The sequence below is a fragment of the Pithys albifrons genome, chromosome 15 (genome assembly GCF_047495875.1).
Source record: "Pithys albifrons albifrons isolate INPA30051 chromosome 15, PitAlb_v1, whole genome shotgun sequence".
In the NCBI taxonomy this organism is placed as follows: Eukaryota; Metazoa; Chordata; class Aves; order Passeriformes; family Thamnophilidae; genus Pithys; species Pithys albifrons.
In genome coordinates, this window is record NC_092472.1 from 12,702,190 (window position 1) to 12,718,115 (window position 15,926).

General features: G+C 41.8%; 1 protein-coding gene across 5 annotated transcripts in view; it reads right to left on the reverse strand.

The window, feature by feature from the left end:
• SGCD (sarcoglycan delta) overlaps positions 1 to 15,926 on the reverse strand; it is a 218,125-nt gene that overhangs the window by 7,180 nt on the left and 195,019 nt on the right. For 4 of the 5 annotated variants that reach the window (XM_071570078.1, XM_071570079.1, XM_071570076.1 and 1 more), the window contains exon 8: positions 6,224 to 15,815. The exons of the other annotated variant lie outside the window; for it this stretch is intronic. In XM_071570078.1, the coding sequence (XP_071426179.1) occupies positions 15,642 to 15,815 (174 nt within the window). In that variant the 3' untranslated portion in view covers positions 6,224 to 15,641. Of the gene's footprint in view, positions 1 to 6,223; positions 15,816 to 15,926 lie in introns of those variants that run through there. 5 annotated transcript variants of the gene reach the window in all.

The following is a 15,926-nucleotide window of genomic DNA, read 5'->3' on the forward strand; positions in this document are numbered from 1 at the left end:
AATAACTCACTGTAATTTATTGAATTGTTTACCCTGAACTGCCTGACATCTCCATTCCTGCACCTTCCAAGGCTTATTTTAAAGTCCTTCTGGCAGTTCTCACACAAAGCAGGAATGAAAATATTCTGAGGGCAGTAGCTCTCAGATTGTGATGATACTTACTGCTATTATTAATTAATTTATTTATTTTCAGCCTTCTTCTTTTGGCCCTTGTGGCTGTTTTGGCCTTGTATTTCTCAGGAAGGGATTAGCCCACATCAGTCCTCCTGAGCAAAATCAGCCTACAGTTTGTACGATTTTGGATCCAAATTGTCATTCACATCATACCAAACTTTGGCCCTTTAGCTTCAAGCTGGCTGTTCTATCTCCTAAAAATGTGAGTGAAAATCTATATGTTGACAGAACACCTACTGATTTCAGTAGGAATTTCTTGAACTTACTCTAGGGTTGCAGAGCTTTCAATATTTCTGCTGTCATTTTTGCTCTCGTCCATCATCTTCTTGAAGAAAGAATTAGGTATGGCAGTGGGTATGTCTAAAATGTCATGGCTAATGGAGGCAGCTCTTACGTCAGTAACAAATGACATCTCCAAACCCCAGACAGACACTTGTTAGGTGCTACAAAGGTCTTCATGTGTGAGAGGGGAAAAAAATGACAATCAAGATCCATCAGTCACTATAGAATGCTGGTGCCTCTCACCTCTGGACACATGGGCCCTGACAGCTTCCATCTGGCTCACCATATTCCCACCTCTTTGTGATACAAGTTCTATGTGCAGTGTCCTTGTCCTGCAAAAATGCAAAAAACCAGATTTCTCCTTGGCACGTTGTGCTTATCAGGTTTGTCTCACTCAAGTGTTTGATTTGATGGATGTGGAAGGGGTTTCAGGTCCAGAAGTCAATGGAGTGTTGCCTAAATTCCTGTGAAAATAGACACTCAATAAAAATACTAATGGAGAAAGACAGATGGTATACCTTTATTAGAAGCTTCTAAGGTGCGCACCAAAGGTCTGCACATACACACACCCACATGCACACACGTGGCCAGGGATGTTGCAGTTTTTATAACTTCTCCAGCCATTAGCATGAGATATCTATGACCAACCATGATTCTCATTTCCCCTGGTGCCCCACCAATAGAGGTCTTCTGAACTGCCCCTTGGAGAAGATCTGGGGCCTCTAGACCTTCTTGTGTTTTGTATTCAAACTATCTTGCAGGTGGCTTCTTCAAAACAGCATGTCCTTGAGACAGCTTAAGAACAAATGAATGAGAAAATGTTTCAGTAAATTCCAATATAACCCAATATGTGAGCAACCCAGGAAAAAATCCATGTAACTTATATAATTCCAAAAATCTACAAAATATCCACTAAAATCCTTAGGCATCAGGCACCTGCTGGCACGGACTGCCACACTGGGCTTCTGGACAGGGGCACAGTCAGGGTTAAGGGTAGCTGCAATCATAAATCTTAGAGAGGTGACCATTATAAAAATCAGTGTTAGAAGTGAGTTAACCATGCTCAGCAGGTCGTATTTTAAGGGAAGCAGCACTCTCAGCCCCTCTCCTGGAACCAGGCAGGACTCTGGTGTTGCTTTGGAAATTAATGAAAAAAACTCCCGCATTTATAAGCTCTTCAAACTGCAGCAGCCAAGAGCTGTGCTTAGAGGTGCCTGCTGGTCTATTTGCACAAGCAACTGTGACCCAGCACAGCTTGTGCCTGGCAAAGCCACAGGAGCTGCAGCAAGTCCAGAACAGTCTGGTCCAGGCCAATCTGTTTGCTCTGCTTTTGGGTTCTCCCAAGCCTCTCCTACCTCTATTCCCTGTTAGCTCCAACACCTCCCTTGTCTCTGCCTCAGGAGCTACAGAACGCAATTCAAGTACCCACCCTTGTTTCTTTGTGCCAATGATCCACGTTTGTGTCGCAGGGAGAAGGCGCACAGCAGTGTGTTAGCCTGAGAGCCTGGCACACAGCACAGTGGCCAGCAGCAGGACTGTGGCTTGGCTGCAGCTGCAGACAAATGAGGAATCTCATCACAGGAGGAAAAAAAAGACCCACAGAAGCATTGCTTTAATGCCACACTAAAGACCACTCAGTGGTCTCAGTGCAGACCCCATTTCAGTATTAGCAGGGACAGCCCTTTTACAGCCTGGTTATAAAAAAAATTCATTTAAAAGTGGGATGTGGCCTTTATATATCCTGATTTCATTGTTCCATCATTAGCCTTATGCAGCAGCTCCCTGTACTTGTATTTCAGGCTAGCAGAAATCCAGTGTGGAAGGGGCAAATTGCCTGTGACCTGGTACTGCCAGAGTGATGGCATGTGCCACTGCAGTGTGCAAGTGGGGTCACAGGCTATGTTGGGGTATTAGTGCACCAGTTTCGCATTTGCAAGGATTTGGATTCTTGTCTTAAACTTTATTAGTGTGCAACTCATCATGCACACTGCTAAATGTCTTCTTGCCACAGGAACAGCACTCCCATGTCCCCTGCCGTCACCCCAGGCAGGGCTGCGCTGCCTGTTTGTGTTTCCTTTGACTGCTAAACTGTTCATTGGAAATTAATTCATAAATAATTCATTGGACGTTGCACTCTGTGCTTAAAAGTTCATCGTGTAGGTGGTAGGTTGTGGATTTTCTTGGAAGCGACAGTGCTTTTCTCCTTTCTTTTTTCTGTGTTAATCATGTGTGTGTGCAGAGCTTCCATAGCATTCACTGCCTGATGCTTCCACTATAGATGTTTTAATGCTTTCTAGCAGATGACAGTTATTTTCAAATTTTGTTATTATGGTTCAGGATTATTGTGTTGCAAAAACTGTTTTGCGATTGTAATATTGTAATACCCACATGCTTTTGGGAGTAGTTACAAGTGACAGAAAAATAACACCTTATTCAGAAATGTATCTTCCCCCCTACACACACACACACACACACACACACACACACACACACACACACACACACACACACACACACACACTCTCTTTCTCTCTCACACTTCCCAATCAGTCACTTACTATTCTTAAGCTGGGTGATACTGGAAAGCAATGAGACATTTTTCATCACTCTGGTTTGCAAAGGCAGGTTGTGTTTTTTGGGTGGGTATTACAGCAAACATGGATCTCTCTGGGGCCACTGTCAGCTTTAACACTGCTTATTTTAGCTCTGGGACCTATTTGATTTGTTTTCAAAAGAGCATTAAATCCCATGTAAATATGAAAAAATATGTAAAAAGGGCTTTTTGTCTTATCTTTTGCTTGTTGGTTTTCTAGTCCACCAATCTGGCAAAGCACACATAAAACTCACATTCAGTGAGTAAAATCAGTTGTGTTCAGCAGTCTTTGGCTGTCTTGGAGCTCTCAGCTGCTGAACTCGAGTTGCAGGTAGAGTTTAGGCCAGGTAATATGGATATATTTGTTGTTTGAAAAGGTGCTGAAATACTGAGCAGCACTGTGGTCTTACAGTCCTCTGTGTACTTGTGGGTCATCTAAAATATTTCTGTTTCACAGTAGGAGTCAGAGGGTGGCACAAGAACAGGCTATCATAGCACCACTGAGGCTGGAAAAAGCCCCCAAAAATGAGTCCAGCCATTAGCCCAGCACTGCTGAGTCAAGGCAGAGTGGAGGAAGAAGAGGAGGGAATGGGGGCTCCAAGGGGGAGCCTTGGCTGCTGACAGCTCTGCCCTGAAGCAGTGTGCTACAGAGAGGGGAAGAGAAAACCCAGTCAAATGAGGTTATTCCAGAGATATCAAGGGTGTTTTGTGCCTTTCCCCTCCCTACATGCACCCACTGAATGGAGCAAAGCAAATGGTCTTGTGCATTCCTCAGTGAGGAGGCAGTGGGTGCTTTCTGTTGCATTGCTGTGCTGCTTGGGAGATTGAAAGCAGAGCCTAGAAACAGGGTAAAGAAAAAGCCCGTGTAGGTGTGAAGGGGAAAATACCAGAGCTGATAATACACAGGCCTGGTTGTGTGATGGCCTGAAGCAGAACTGTTATGTGAAGGGCTATTCACAAACCCCAATTTTAATAAGTGCAGATCCTATCAGTGATGTATATTACAATAGACTGATAGTGTGAACCACATACTTAAAGACTACTTACACTCTGCTTTTTATCTTGAAATGACACCAGAAAAGAGCCAAGTTCTAGCTGCTGGCCTGACTTCTTGATTTTTCTCTATTAAACGAGGCCATATAATTTTCCTCTGGGATACATTTGGCACTGGAGCTATTTAGGTCTGAACCTTCATCACTAAATTGAGGAAGATTTTTCTGTTCAGTTTAAGGAGAGAAGAATCAAGGTCATAGCACTGGAGAAAAATTGTTGAAAATAGATACTTCTCACTGATTTCTGGACACTGTTCATAAAAATAAAAATAATCACTGATTTAACAACTGAACTTCAGCAGCAGCAACTTGTCTGTACTGGACTCATGAAAAATATGAAAACCTGGCTGCACATAAAATTTTAAACTCTTGAAGTTGTTTTCATTTTACACAGTATGAAATGGACTCATTTTATCTTAATGATTCTTTACTAGGTAATTCTTTTTTGGTTGGTTCATCTTTCCTATTTGCTATGTAGGATGATAAAAAGAAAGAGTGAATTACCTGTAGGGGTAGAAAGGAAGCAAGAAAAAATTGGGAATTACTTCTTAAACAGTGAAAGACAAGATACTTGGGAATTTGGGTAATTATTACTGTGAGTATTATTATTTTTGATAATTCTCCCAGGCATTTATTTTGAAAGACAATTTTTTTTTTAAACTACAGATTCCCAGGCTTTAAAAATGCTGAAAAAAATTAGCATTTCTAGCATGAGAGCACTGCAAATATGTTGCTGTTCAGGCTGTTACAGAACTACTCACTCCTTAAATCCCATCACAATCTGAGGCAGGTGATGAGGAATTTTCCAGTGCTGGGGAAGGACCCGAACATTGGCTGCTGTGACAGTGCTGGTGCTGCCTCTGCAGCTACTCAGAGCTGCATCTCATGTGGATGCTGGGAAGCTCCTGCCAAGTGTTTCTTAATGGGGGTTAATTCATGAATTATTTCATTGTCAGTTTACTAGAAATTCCAAATTCAGGCCAAGAACTGCAGCTGATGTTCAGCTGAAAGGTGTCTTTCTCTGTTTTTTTGTTGTCGTTGTTGTTGCTGTTGTTGTTGTTGTTGTGTTTTTTTTTTTAAGTGCAAACAGGGCAAAACCCAGTGAGCAACAAAAAGACTGTGCGTGTCCACCCAACAGTACTGAGGGAACTTATTTGGAGCCTCGTAACCAGTAGTCCCTGCAAACTGGTAAACAAGTGTTCCTGCAGGCCAGATTCTGGCTGTGTCCCAGCAGCAAGGACTAGGCTTATTCCTTCCATGCACTGGGAAGGCACACACATCTTTTCAGCTGGATTGAATTTTTGCTATTTGTTCAGATAATGAGCCTCAACCAATGCTCTCATTTACTGACAAAATCCAGGGTGAACAAATTCAGATTTAAAACCCAGCTCCTGCAAAATGCCCTCAAAAGCAATTGCCTGGCACGTGCAGAGTCACCCATGAGCAGCTGATTAGTTGGCCAATTAAAATAAAACTCATGGCTCGTTAAAGCAGACAGAGGTTTCCAAGAGCCATTCTGTGAGTTGGTCCAGGATACTAGGGGGTTTTTTGTTGTGGTTGTTTTGGTAATTTTATTGAATTATCATTTTTTGACAGGCAGACTGGAGCTCTTGCTCCCTACAGTGTGCAGGTGAGGGCTCATTTCTGTATGCATCCACCTGCCTCTGGTACCTCTTGGAAAATCCTGAATTCCTGCTGGTTTGGAGCACAAGCAGCAGCAGGTTCCTTCAACCAGAAAGTGATGCTCTTTGAGAGGTTTGTGGTGCTCAGGCAGGACCTCAATGCTTGCAATACATCTTGGCTGTGTCTAATGCCAGGACAAATTCTGCAAAACTAAGCAAGACTCAACTGCACCCAAAAGACAAGGTCTTTTGTTTTGTTGTCAACAGGTTTTCCTCAGACAACCATTCACAGAAATTCTCATTCCATTCTATACAGCATTTAGGTTTGAATATTCAGTTACTTGATCCTGTGAAATGGATTACTATTGTGATCCAGTCTGGTATATTCTATGGACATACAGACAGATCTATATCCTACAGACTCACAAAAGGTTGAGGTCAAACTCATGTTACGGACACTCAAACAAACAAAAACCCTCAACATATCTTTCCTTCTTAACAATCATTATTTTATTAATATATTTTACAAGATTGCAGTTGAAATCATTTAAATACAAACTTTTTTTTTTTATACAGAAAGTGTAATAAAGTTAAAATAGTTCCTTGTGTAATTCATAGCATTATTGCAATGCTTACAAAATTTTGCATAGAGTGTGCAAGGATTGATGTTATTTGATACAAAAAAGCTTTATATTTTCCCACACAATCACACACATACATAAATTAAAAAGAAAAAAGCCAAACAAATCTGAATTTCTTAATGAGAACTGTGATAAGACTTTAAACTTATTTTGTCCTGTTTACATGAACAAGGTCATTGGTGGTTTTCAGAGTAGAGGTCAGACAAGGTGTTTTACCATCACGGATGAAAACTGCTATAGCATATGGGCCATGCCTCCTATGCTACTGCTGTAAATGAACAGGGGTTTGCTTCGACTCACACTGAATGTTGTTTCTCTGTTGGCTCTACCTACATGGAGCATTTTTGGGGTGAATCTTGACAACTCTATTGGCATTTGCTCACAAGGAAACTAATTCAAGTAAGGAGTGGGCAAAAAAAAAGCAAGCCCTAAACCAAAACTCAAATGGATCTGAATCAGATTCAGCACATCAATTCCTCCCCTGCACCCCAACTACTGCACACTGCAGATCCCGACCAAGACCTGGGGCACAGCTCAGGAAAAGCTCTGACGTAGGGAAGAATCCAGATGTGAATGCTGTCAACTTAGCCCTTCTCCAATAAATATAGAGGACAATAATTGCTCAGATCTGCCCTTTATGAGGTTTCTGGCACCTTCTTACTTTGCTGAGCAAGGGCAGGATTTGTTCACCTTAACTTCTGTGCTCACTCAGATAACCCACATAAAGGGAAAAGAAAGTGAATTCCTCCAGCAGCTCCTGCCCTCTGCAACCCTTCCCTATTGCCAACAGGACCAGCAGACCCTCTGCCTGTCCAGAGAGACCTTCTGCTTCACACGACCCACCAACTCACCAGCTGAAATCCAGCATGGTGATGGCTGGAATGAAGCTGGGTGACCATGCCACTGTTGTCACCAAGCATCTTGAGCTGGCAGCAATGGCAGGACTTGGCACAGTTCTTTATCTCAGCCCATGTGATATGGAAACCCCAGAGGGACCCATGTCCCCCACTGCCACCACGAACACACAGGCTGTAGGTTAGACTGGGCAGCCATACTCTTCTTTTTGATCTCCCCAAAGGTGCTAAACCCTCAAGGCCAAATCCTCAGGCAGTGTAGGCTCTTGGGGAGTAAAATGGAGCCAACTCCTGATTTACAGAAGCTGCAGAGCCAAATTTCTATGCTGTGAATGGCCATGTTGCACTGCTCCAGACCAGTACACCAAGGCAGGCACCATGTCTTGCCTTTTTTAGCACAGAAAAGCTGGCAATGGGATGAGATAAAGAAGAAAGGGCAGAGCCACCCATCAGCCTCTCCCACCCTGCAGCCTTCCTGAGTGGAGGCAGAGTACTGGGAACCCTCCCAAGGGCATCCCCTCAGATGCTGCACAGGTTTTAATGGGACAAAGCAGAGGTGGCTTTAAGAGCTACTCGGCTGCACTTTAAGCAGTTACTGCTCTGAGGGTGGTCAAAGGCTTGCTAGAGCAGCACCCAACAACTACCAGCATTATTTATACCCCTCACACTGCAGATACGTATCATTTGTATCATCTCTAAAACCACTAAAACTGCTGAAGTGTTTTATTATCTGTTGCATCCATGACAGCACAGATATGAAGTGCACAAGCCCAGAGGAAGACCTAGACGAAGACAAAATTATCAGTCTGTGGTTTAGACTAGAAGGCAACTCCCTGCTCTAAGGCAGCCACCCTGGAGAGATCTAGCCATAGTGCTGGGGGATGGTGGTGTTTGCAGCTAAGCACGTGTGGGAGAAAATTTTTTTCAACTACAATCCAAGCTTCAACAAAAATAGCACCACCCCCAAATAATTATTCTTTTCCTCTCCAGTGTGAGCCTGCCTGAAGATGTTTCAAGGACTCCATTATGAGGAAATTTTTAAAAGACCAAAGAAACTACATTGCTTTAGAAAGTGATAATGCATTTAGCAGTAGCAGATTTTGGAGTGCTTTATCTCCTATTGGCATTTAAGCCTTTGAATGGGGAAAAATATGAGAGTACAACGCAATTTAAAATTCCTGTTACATGCAAAGATGCACATGACCTGTGCTTTGCAATGGGCCTGTTCCTATAATGGCAAATATGTTAGAAATGGTAAGACTTTCCATTTGGGGAGGACCTGATTAAAGGCTCCAAGGAGTACTTTTAATCTTAGAAGAAAAGACTGTTTAACTAAAGCTGAATGTTTTTATCTGAAGCATTTGGTAGCACAATGTAAATGTAACATTTTCAGACACATTTCTCCTTCTCGTATTTTCTCTTCCTGGCAGAAAGTTTTAACCAACTAAATGTGAGGCAAACATACAATTACATATCACTTCACAGTGGATGTATCCTTCCATTTTTTTGGTACCAATTGAAAACTAACAACAGCACAATCCACGGAGATGAGTTGCCTCAGTGGAAATCTGGCTTCCTCAGAACAGGCAGCCAATCACTGCTGAATGGTGGCAGAAAATCCCAGCCACACCATGGCTCCCAGCTGCAATAAGGTGAAACATTTCCTGGGAGTGATACCACTGTTAAGCCTTTTGCAGGAATTACACTTGTACAAATTAATTTTTAAGGGACTTGCACCTCTAGTTTAAAGTGACCTGGATGGGAAATCTCAGTGGTGCACCATGATTATATTTTATTCTCTGTTTTGGATAAAAATCCTGCAGGTTTAAATATCCATCTTTTCCTGAATTCTTTATACAGTGTGTTGCTTTCCACAAGGGCACAATACAATTCAAGTGGCAGGACAAGAGAGGATGAAATGATAAGCCCTCAGGGCTGTATGAGCATAACCATGGGCTTCTCAACCACAGCAGACTTAAAAGCTTTCTAAATACAAGCTATTTACAATAATTTCCATCCAAGCCCCAAGCCACTGTGGTTATTGTGGATGGAAACAACACCCCAGCAATCTTGAACAGCCCAGGCTGTAAGTGGTTTCAGTGACAGTAATTCCACTGTGCACTATGAAAGATCAAGCATAATTGCTACTGTATTTAGTAAAATGGATGTTATTAATTTAAAGTATAATAGTGTAAAGAGACAGAGAAGATGGCTGCATTACTGTGATTACGGTGATGTCTCTCCTCGTTTCTTCCCTTTCCCTCCTACCTGCCCTGTTTAATTCACTCCACTCTTAGTTGAATAACCTCAGCAACACATCAGTGTTTAACCCTGCTCCACTCAGAGCCGTACCCTTGGCTACATGAGCTGTGCAAACAGCAACTGCACTCAGATTTTACTCCAAAGTCCCAAATTTCACCACAGTGCCACTGCTACATGCAGGTTTTGGGATTTGGGGGTCTGTGAGACTGAGATGGGACACAATGCAGATTCAAGGGCTGCTGGTCAGTGCACACAGCTACAGGTACAGCAGGACACAAGCTACCAAAACATTACACAGCAACTTCAGAACTGAGGTAAAAGTTTAAAATGGAACACTTGCCAGGATCATGTTCCTCAACAGCCAGGACAATAAAAAGGCTAGTATTTCCACATTCAAAAAGCACCAATGCAGGGCTTGGCAAAGCTTGGCAGGAAGATGCCCTGTGCTTGCTGGGGTGAATTCTGCATGATGACATTTCAAATTTTAAAATGTCAGCCATAAAAAGGAGCACAGCCTTTGACTTTTTTTTTTTTGGTTTTTGTTTTTACTGTATGTACTTCTAAAATGAAATCGTTACAGCAGTTACTCTTCTTCACTGAGCAGCCACTGGAACTCCTGGTCTGCTAATGCTCAAGTGCAGGTAAGTGAACAGCCAGCACCATTTACTCAGTTTATTTTTACTTTCAGCCAAGGATGATGTCTTTTGGTGTTCTGGGCTATTTCTTCACATTTCAAATTTCAGATAACCTTGTCCTCAGCACACATTTCAAGGTTTTTCACATTATTTCCTCCTCTCTCTGTTAACGAAGTTAGAGCCTTCCTGTCACTTTACTCTCTCAAATGCAGCTTTATGATACACTTATATTTTTTCTGCCCAGTTAAAAAGAGAGCACCATTAAAGTTAATGCATTTCAGGCATGAGGGCAACCAGAGAGGGATGGATATCTTGAAGTCTTTGGTCTTTGTCTCACTCTCTTTTGCAATCTGAAACTTAAAGCCAACAAATATAAAAAAAATTGGTTTTTGTTGTAAACAAGTGTATGTGAATATGTGTATTTGTGTACACGTGTGAGCGTCTTATGACAACAAAAGATAATTTTCATTAAAAGCATTTGTATTTGCAAACTAGATATGATGTGAAATAACCTGACATCTTCACAAGTTCCACAGGAATCTCTCTTTAACCTCGGAGCAATTTCTAGGGAGGGTTTTTTAATTGGCCATCATTTTGCCATACTGTATATTGCAGAATGTATTTTTAGTCTTATGCCTTCAACTTTTTTGTTTGTGCAACGTAAAAAGGAGAAAAAGAAACTCTCTTAAAATACAGCTGTTTGACAGCACATGACTGAGATAACGAAATACAAATCACTTCCACATACTTAATTTTCTACAAATGAATACTTAAGAGAGGCCTTATACATATTGTAGCAGTTACTGTCTTCCCTTTTTGATGACTTCCTTTCCTATAAACAGTTCTTTGTACCTTTTAGCTACCCATTTCACTGACTACTGGGTAATACAGTTCAAAAAGTGTAAAAATCCCCAAAAGCCCAAGAAAATTCCACAAAAAAGCGTGGCAGAGTAGCTACAGTGATATAGTCATTATTAGGAACTCTGCTTTTGCTAATGGCAAAGCCTTTTTTCTTTAGAAGAACCATTCTAACTCGGCTATGACAGCAGAAGAGTCATACACTGTCTATGGATAAGGTACTGGTCACGGGTGAGCACTCACTGTCATTCTCCTGACCCTTTACATAAAGTGTCACATTTACAGCAAATTGGACAAGGTCCTGAAGTCCTATAAATTTAAGAGCTACAATAAATACATAAGTGCATTTATGAATACTGCATGGTTGCCTAAGGTACACTGACATGAGTGTCACAGTCCCTTAATTAGCATTTCAACAGGGGTTTAGTGCTCACAGCTGCAATGCAGATTCTGGTTTGGCCCTACAGCAGCCTAAAGGGCTGGCAGTGTTCCCATTGCCCTCAGTGCCCTCAGTTGTCACCTACCCAACTCCTGTCCCAGCTCAGGCCATGAAGTCATTGACATCTCTTCCACTGACCTCAGCAAAAACAAATTCACATCCAGTTTTGCCTTAGCATTGGGAGGTAAAACTAAACCCCATTCTGAGATAACCCCCTTTCCCAAAAAGCAAATGCTCAACTGAACTAAACTGCAGGCCTGATTCACAATGAAACACAAAAACCCCTGTTTGGTTTTGGCATTTTATCAATGGTAGGTAGCACAAATGGATGAAATTCCAGTCAGGGAAGATCTGCTTTAAATGGGTTCAGGGAAAAAACAACCCACACAGGTACAGCAACTGTGAGGGATTTCTGGGCAAGGCAGGAGACAAAGGGACTCACTCTCATGCATTTGTCTCATCCAACAGGTGAGTCAGTCACTCCACAACAGCCCCCAACAACAAACTGTGGAGTGTGAGATAGCTGGATGTGTTTGAGTGCTGCTTTTTTTAAAAAATGCCTGTTAAAATGCCTGGTTTTACCCCTGGGATCTGAGACACACAGTCCTGTTTGCTCTGATTTCAAAGAATCATATAATACTTTGGAGTGGAAGGGACCTTAAAGATCCCCTCATTCCAACCCCTCTGCCATGGGCAGGGACACTTTCCACTAGACCAGGTTGCTCCAGGCCCCATCCAACCTGACCTTGAACACTCCAGGGATGGAACAGCCACAGCCTCTCTGTTCCAGGACCTCACCACCCTCACAATAAAGAATTTCTTCCTAATATTTCATCTAAACCTCCCGTATATTAGTTTGAAGTCATTCCTCCTTGTCCTATTACTCTCTGACCTTGAAAAAGTCCCTCTCCAGCTCTCTTGTAGCCCCTTTAGGCACTGAAAAGGGTTCTAAGGTCTCCAGGATGAACACTCCCAGGTCTTTCAGCCTGTCCCCATAGCAGAGGTGTTCTAGCCCTCTCAGCATCTTTGTAGCCTCCTCTGGACTCCAGGTGGGGTCAAACAGGAGTTGAGAATCCCCTTCCTTGACCTACTGGCCTTTTTGATGCAGCCCAGGACAGAGTCAGCTTTCTGGGCTGCCAGTGTACATTGCAGGTCACGTTGAGCTTCTTGTCAACCAAGAACCCAAGTTCTTCTCCTCAGGGCTGCTCCGGTTCCATTCTCTGCCCAGCTTGATTTGTGTTTGCCACTCACTGAAGAGCAGGGACTAATCATGTGGCCAACTCAAGCACAGGCAGCATCACCCAAACCATTGTCTTAAAACTCAAGTGGGGCTCAAATCATCTACAAGTCTCTACAGGGGTTCAATCTGTCTAGCAACACAATATCTAATTTTATGCTTTTAAAGATGAAATCATGATGTAAAAATATATTGAAATAACTAGAATTCCTTTGAGTAGACATAATTAAGGTACCCTTTGTTCACATCAGAGAAGCATCTGCAGTGATGACACAGATGTTATGGTTGTTTCCGAACAGCTTCCCAGCAGAAATTCATACCAAAATAAATGGTTAAGTGTCCTTAGCAGTCTCATGGTCTTTGTCATACAAGAAGGTGATAGCCTCATTCAATAGTCCCAGCTGAGAAAACCAGCTACTCAAAATTATTTTGTTGGGATGGAAATCCTCATCCAAGCAGCCAGAGGGTGCATGGGGCTGAGGATTGAGCCAGCAATGTCTCCGGAGCAGAGCACAGGAATCAGGATGCAGCATCTCTGCTGGGTCAGTCCCTGTGTTCAGCCCTGCCTTCCTCATCAGCATTAATATGTGCAGGGATGGAAAATTTAATGTCACTCATTTTCTGTACAGGAAACTCTTCCTGCAGCATGTCTTCACAAGTGCTCACACAGGATTTGTTTATGAATTGGGTCATGCTTGCTATGAGGTTTGTGATCACTATTGAATGAAACAGAAAAAAAATCTACAGTAGATGTAGAACTATGAATGGGACTTCAGTCGTGGTCCCAGAGGTAACATACAGAGTCTTTTGCTATATTTAACATGGTAAAAAAAAAGTCTGTATCATTCTAGGTGCCCCTACAATCTTAATGTATTTCATCAATATCTGTTTTAAGTTGCACAACCAGTTCCCAAGACACCCTCCTGTCTCCCCCCTCCCCCCAAATAAACTAGTTTTAATAACAAGATAAATATGATGTGCTTCTCCTTGCTGAGTGCATTGACTTAAGGCATAGGCACAATTCCCCTCTTTGAACAGAGATGGTATAGTCCTGTGTCCCAATACAATTGTTATCCTGGGTGACCCTTTGCATTCAAACAATGACTCAAGACATAATAATTACAGGAATCATTCATTAACAAATAGTTTGAATTGATTAATTCACTGGAAAGCATTACTGAAATAAAAGTAAATTATTCAATCCTCTTTTGGGAATAAATTTAATAGCAGTGCTGCTCTGTTAGGCAGCAACATATCTATTCTAAACTCCACAGAACTTTTCTCTTTGAGTCCAGTCAGTTGGAGATTAAGCCAGACTTGTTCATTTACAAAAAAAAATAAAAAAATCACACCCTGGTACTCTCCAGACCACAAGAAAATACGTGAAAAGCTGTAAAAAAGGAATGGGCAAAATTATTCCTAAAGATTTCTGTCAGCTACGTTTTATGCTGAAGATCACTTGAAAAATACCAGCTTTGGTTAGATATCAGTAGGAATGGGCACAGATCTGTCTTATTTGCACATGAGGTAATATTTCAAAAGCATCTCAGTGGCTTAAATGCCCTGCTGTCCTCATGAGGTTTACTGCGACTTGGAAACTTTTGCCATAATTAGTGTACTTGCTTTCCAAAAATTTCTACATGCATGTGGATGCAATTATGGGTCAGAATTCAATGATCTGGGCTCTTCTCATTGTTTTCCAAAATTTGAACAATGGAAGGAATGTTACCAGATCAGATTTCATGTTTTATACTGCCTGTAAGTGACTCCTAGACTTCAAAATAAGGAAAAATGCAAACATGAAAAGATTCACAGTTTTGGGGGATCAAATTCTAGCATCCAAAGCCCTTGATTTCCAGTCATCTGGCTTTGTCACAATCTTTATAAATTCTTAAAAAATTCTGTTTCATTGTCAGCATCTCTGATATTTGCAGTCTCCACCAAATCTAAGTGGCCTTGGACTGTATATCCTGAAAAGAAAGATAGAAAAATTTCTGGCATAACATCTATACTATACACCTAATTTGTATCATTTTCTCAGTTTCTAAGGGTAGGATAAGTAATTTTCTGTGTTTCTATGGGCATTTAGACAATGTCCAAATCTTAAATCTTCACATCTTCATGCCAAATATGTTCAGAATTAAAGTTGCTAATGGAATGTTTGTAGGGTGATTCAGGACACCTGTTAACTAAGGAGGTTTAGAACTTTTCTATTTAGTCCAACTTCCATGATTTTTTTCTCCCAATGACTAAATATAACAGCAGTTTTGATAGCATAGGGATGACCAGGTTAGTGCTAGAGCACATCGGAATAGCACAAAGCATCCCTAGCCTTGTACAGGCAAGTGTTGAACCTCTTCAGAAAAATACATGGATTATTCCAGCAAGATGTGGACTTTCCTACTGCCCAAGTGCATCCATCTCTCCCAACAGGAAGCCATGCTTTAACCTCAGGTATCTTGGATCACTGTAGGTGATCAGTACAGCACATCTGACTATTTTGTTAGTTTATTTTTTTTCATGCCACCGATTTAATGGTGCAAAAATAATCAGAGATGCATCTCTTCCATTTGCATGTTGGTGGGTCTATGTGGGTTCCAGGGTCTTGCCCAGCCAGTAATCCCATTACTCTGAGAACATGATCAAAAAGGAGGGGTGATCATGACTCTGTATTAATACAGAAGGGTCAAGGGGGGCATCAGATCCAATTCAGCAGATTGTACTAGTAAATTTTGGTGTGGGAAAGAGAAATGCTACACAAATGTAACAGGGTCACCCTGGGATTCCTTGTACTGAAACATCATTTTACACAGAGGATATATATATTTTTATATATATATTTTTATATATATATTCACACACACGCGCGCGCACACACAAAAAAAGTCTTTGATAGGCTTTCTGTGTTCTAGTAAAAATAGTTGGCAGCTGCGATCTGTGAGACCAGAACTGGCTTTTGTGCTGCCTGCGATGCCCCACTGCAAATTGTCTCTCAAAGGCAGACGCTTGTATTTATCTGGCAGGTCGAGCTACTGCCTGCCTGAGACAGGAATAACCTCCCATTGGGACACACACAGAGCTCGTAGATTTTTTGCCTGGACCCTGAAGAAGAGGAAGATCCTTGAGGCAAGTTAGGTAGTTTGATTTTTGCAGAATTCAACGTTATCTGAAGTCAGAGGTGGGGAGAGAGAGAAAAAGAGAGAGAATTAATGGAGAGCTGTTATTTTTTGACATTGTGTTTAAAGAACATTCCTTCAGTCAACTCAGCTGCTACAAA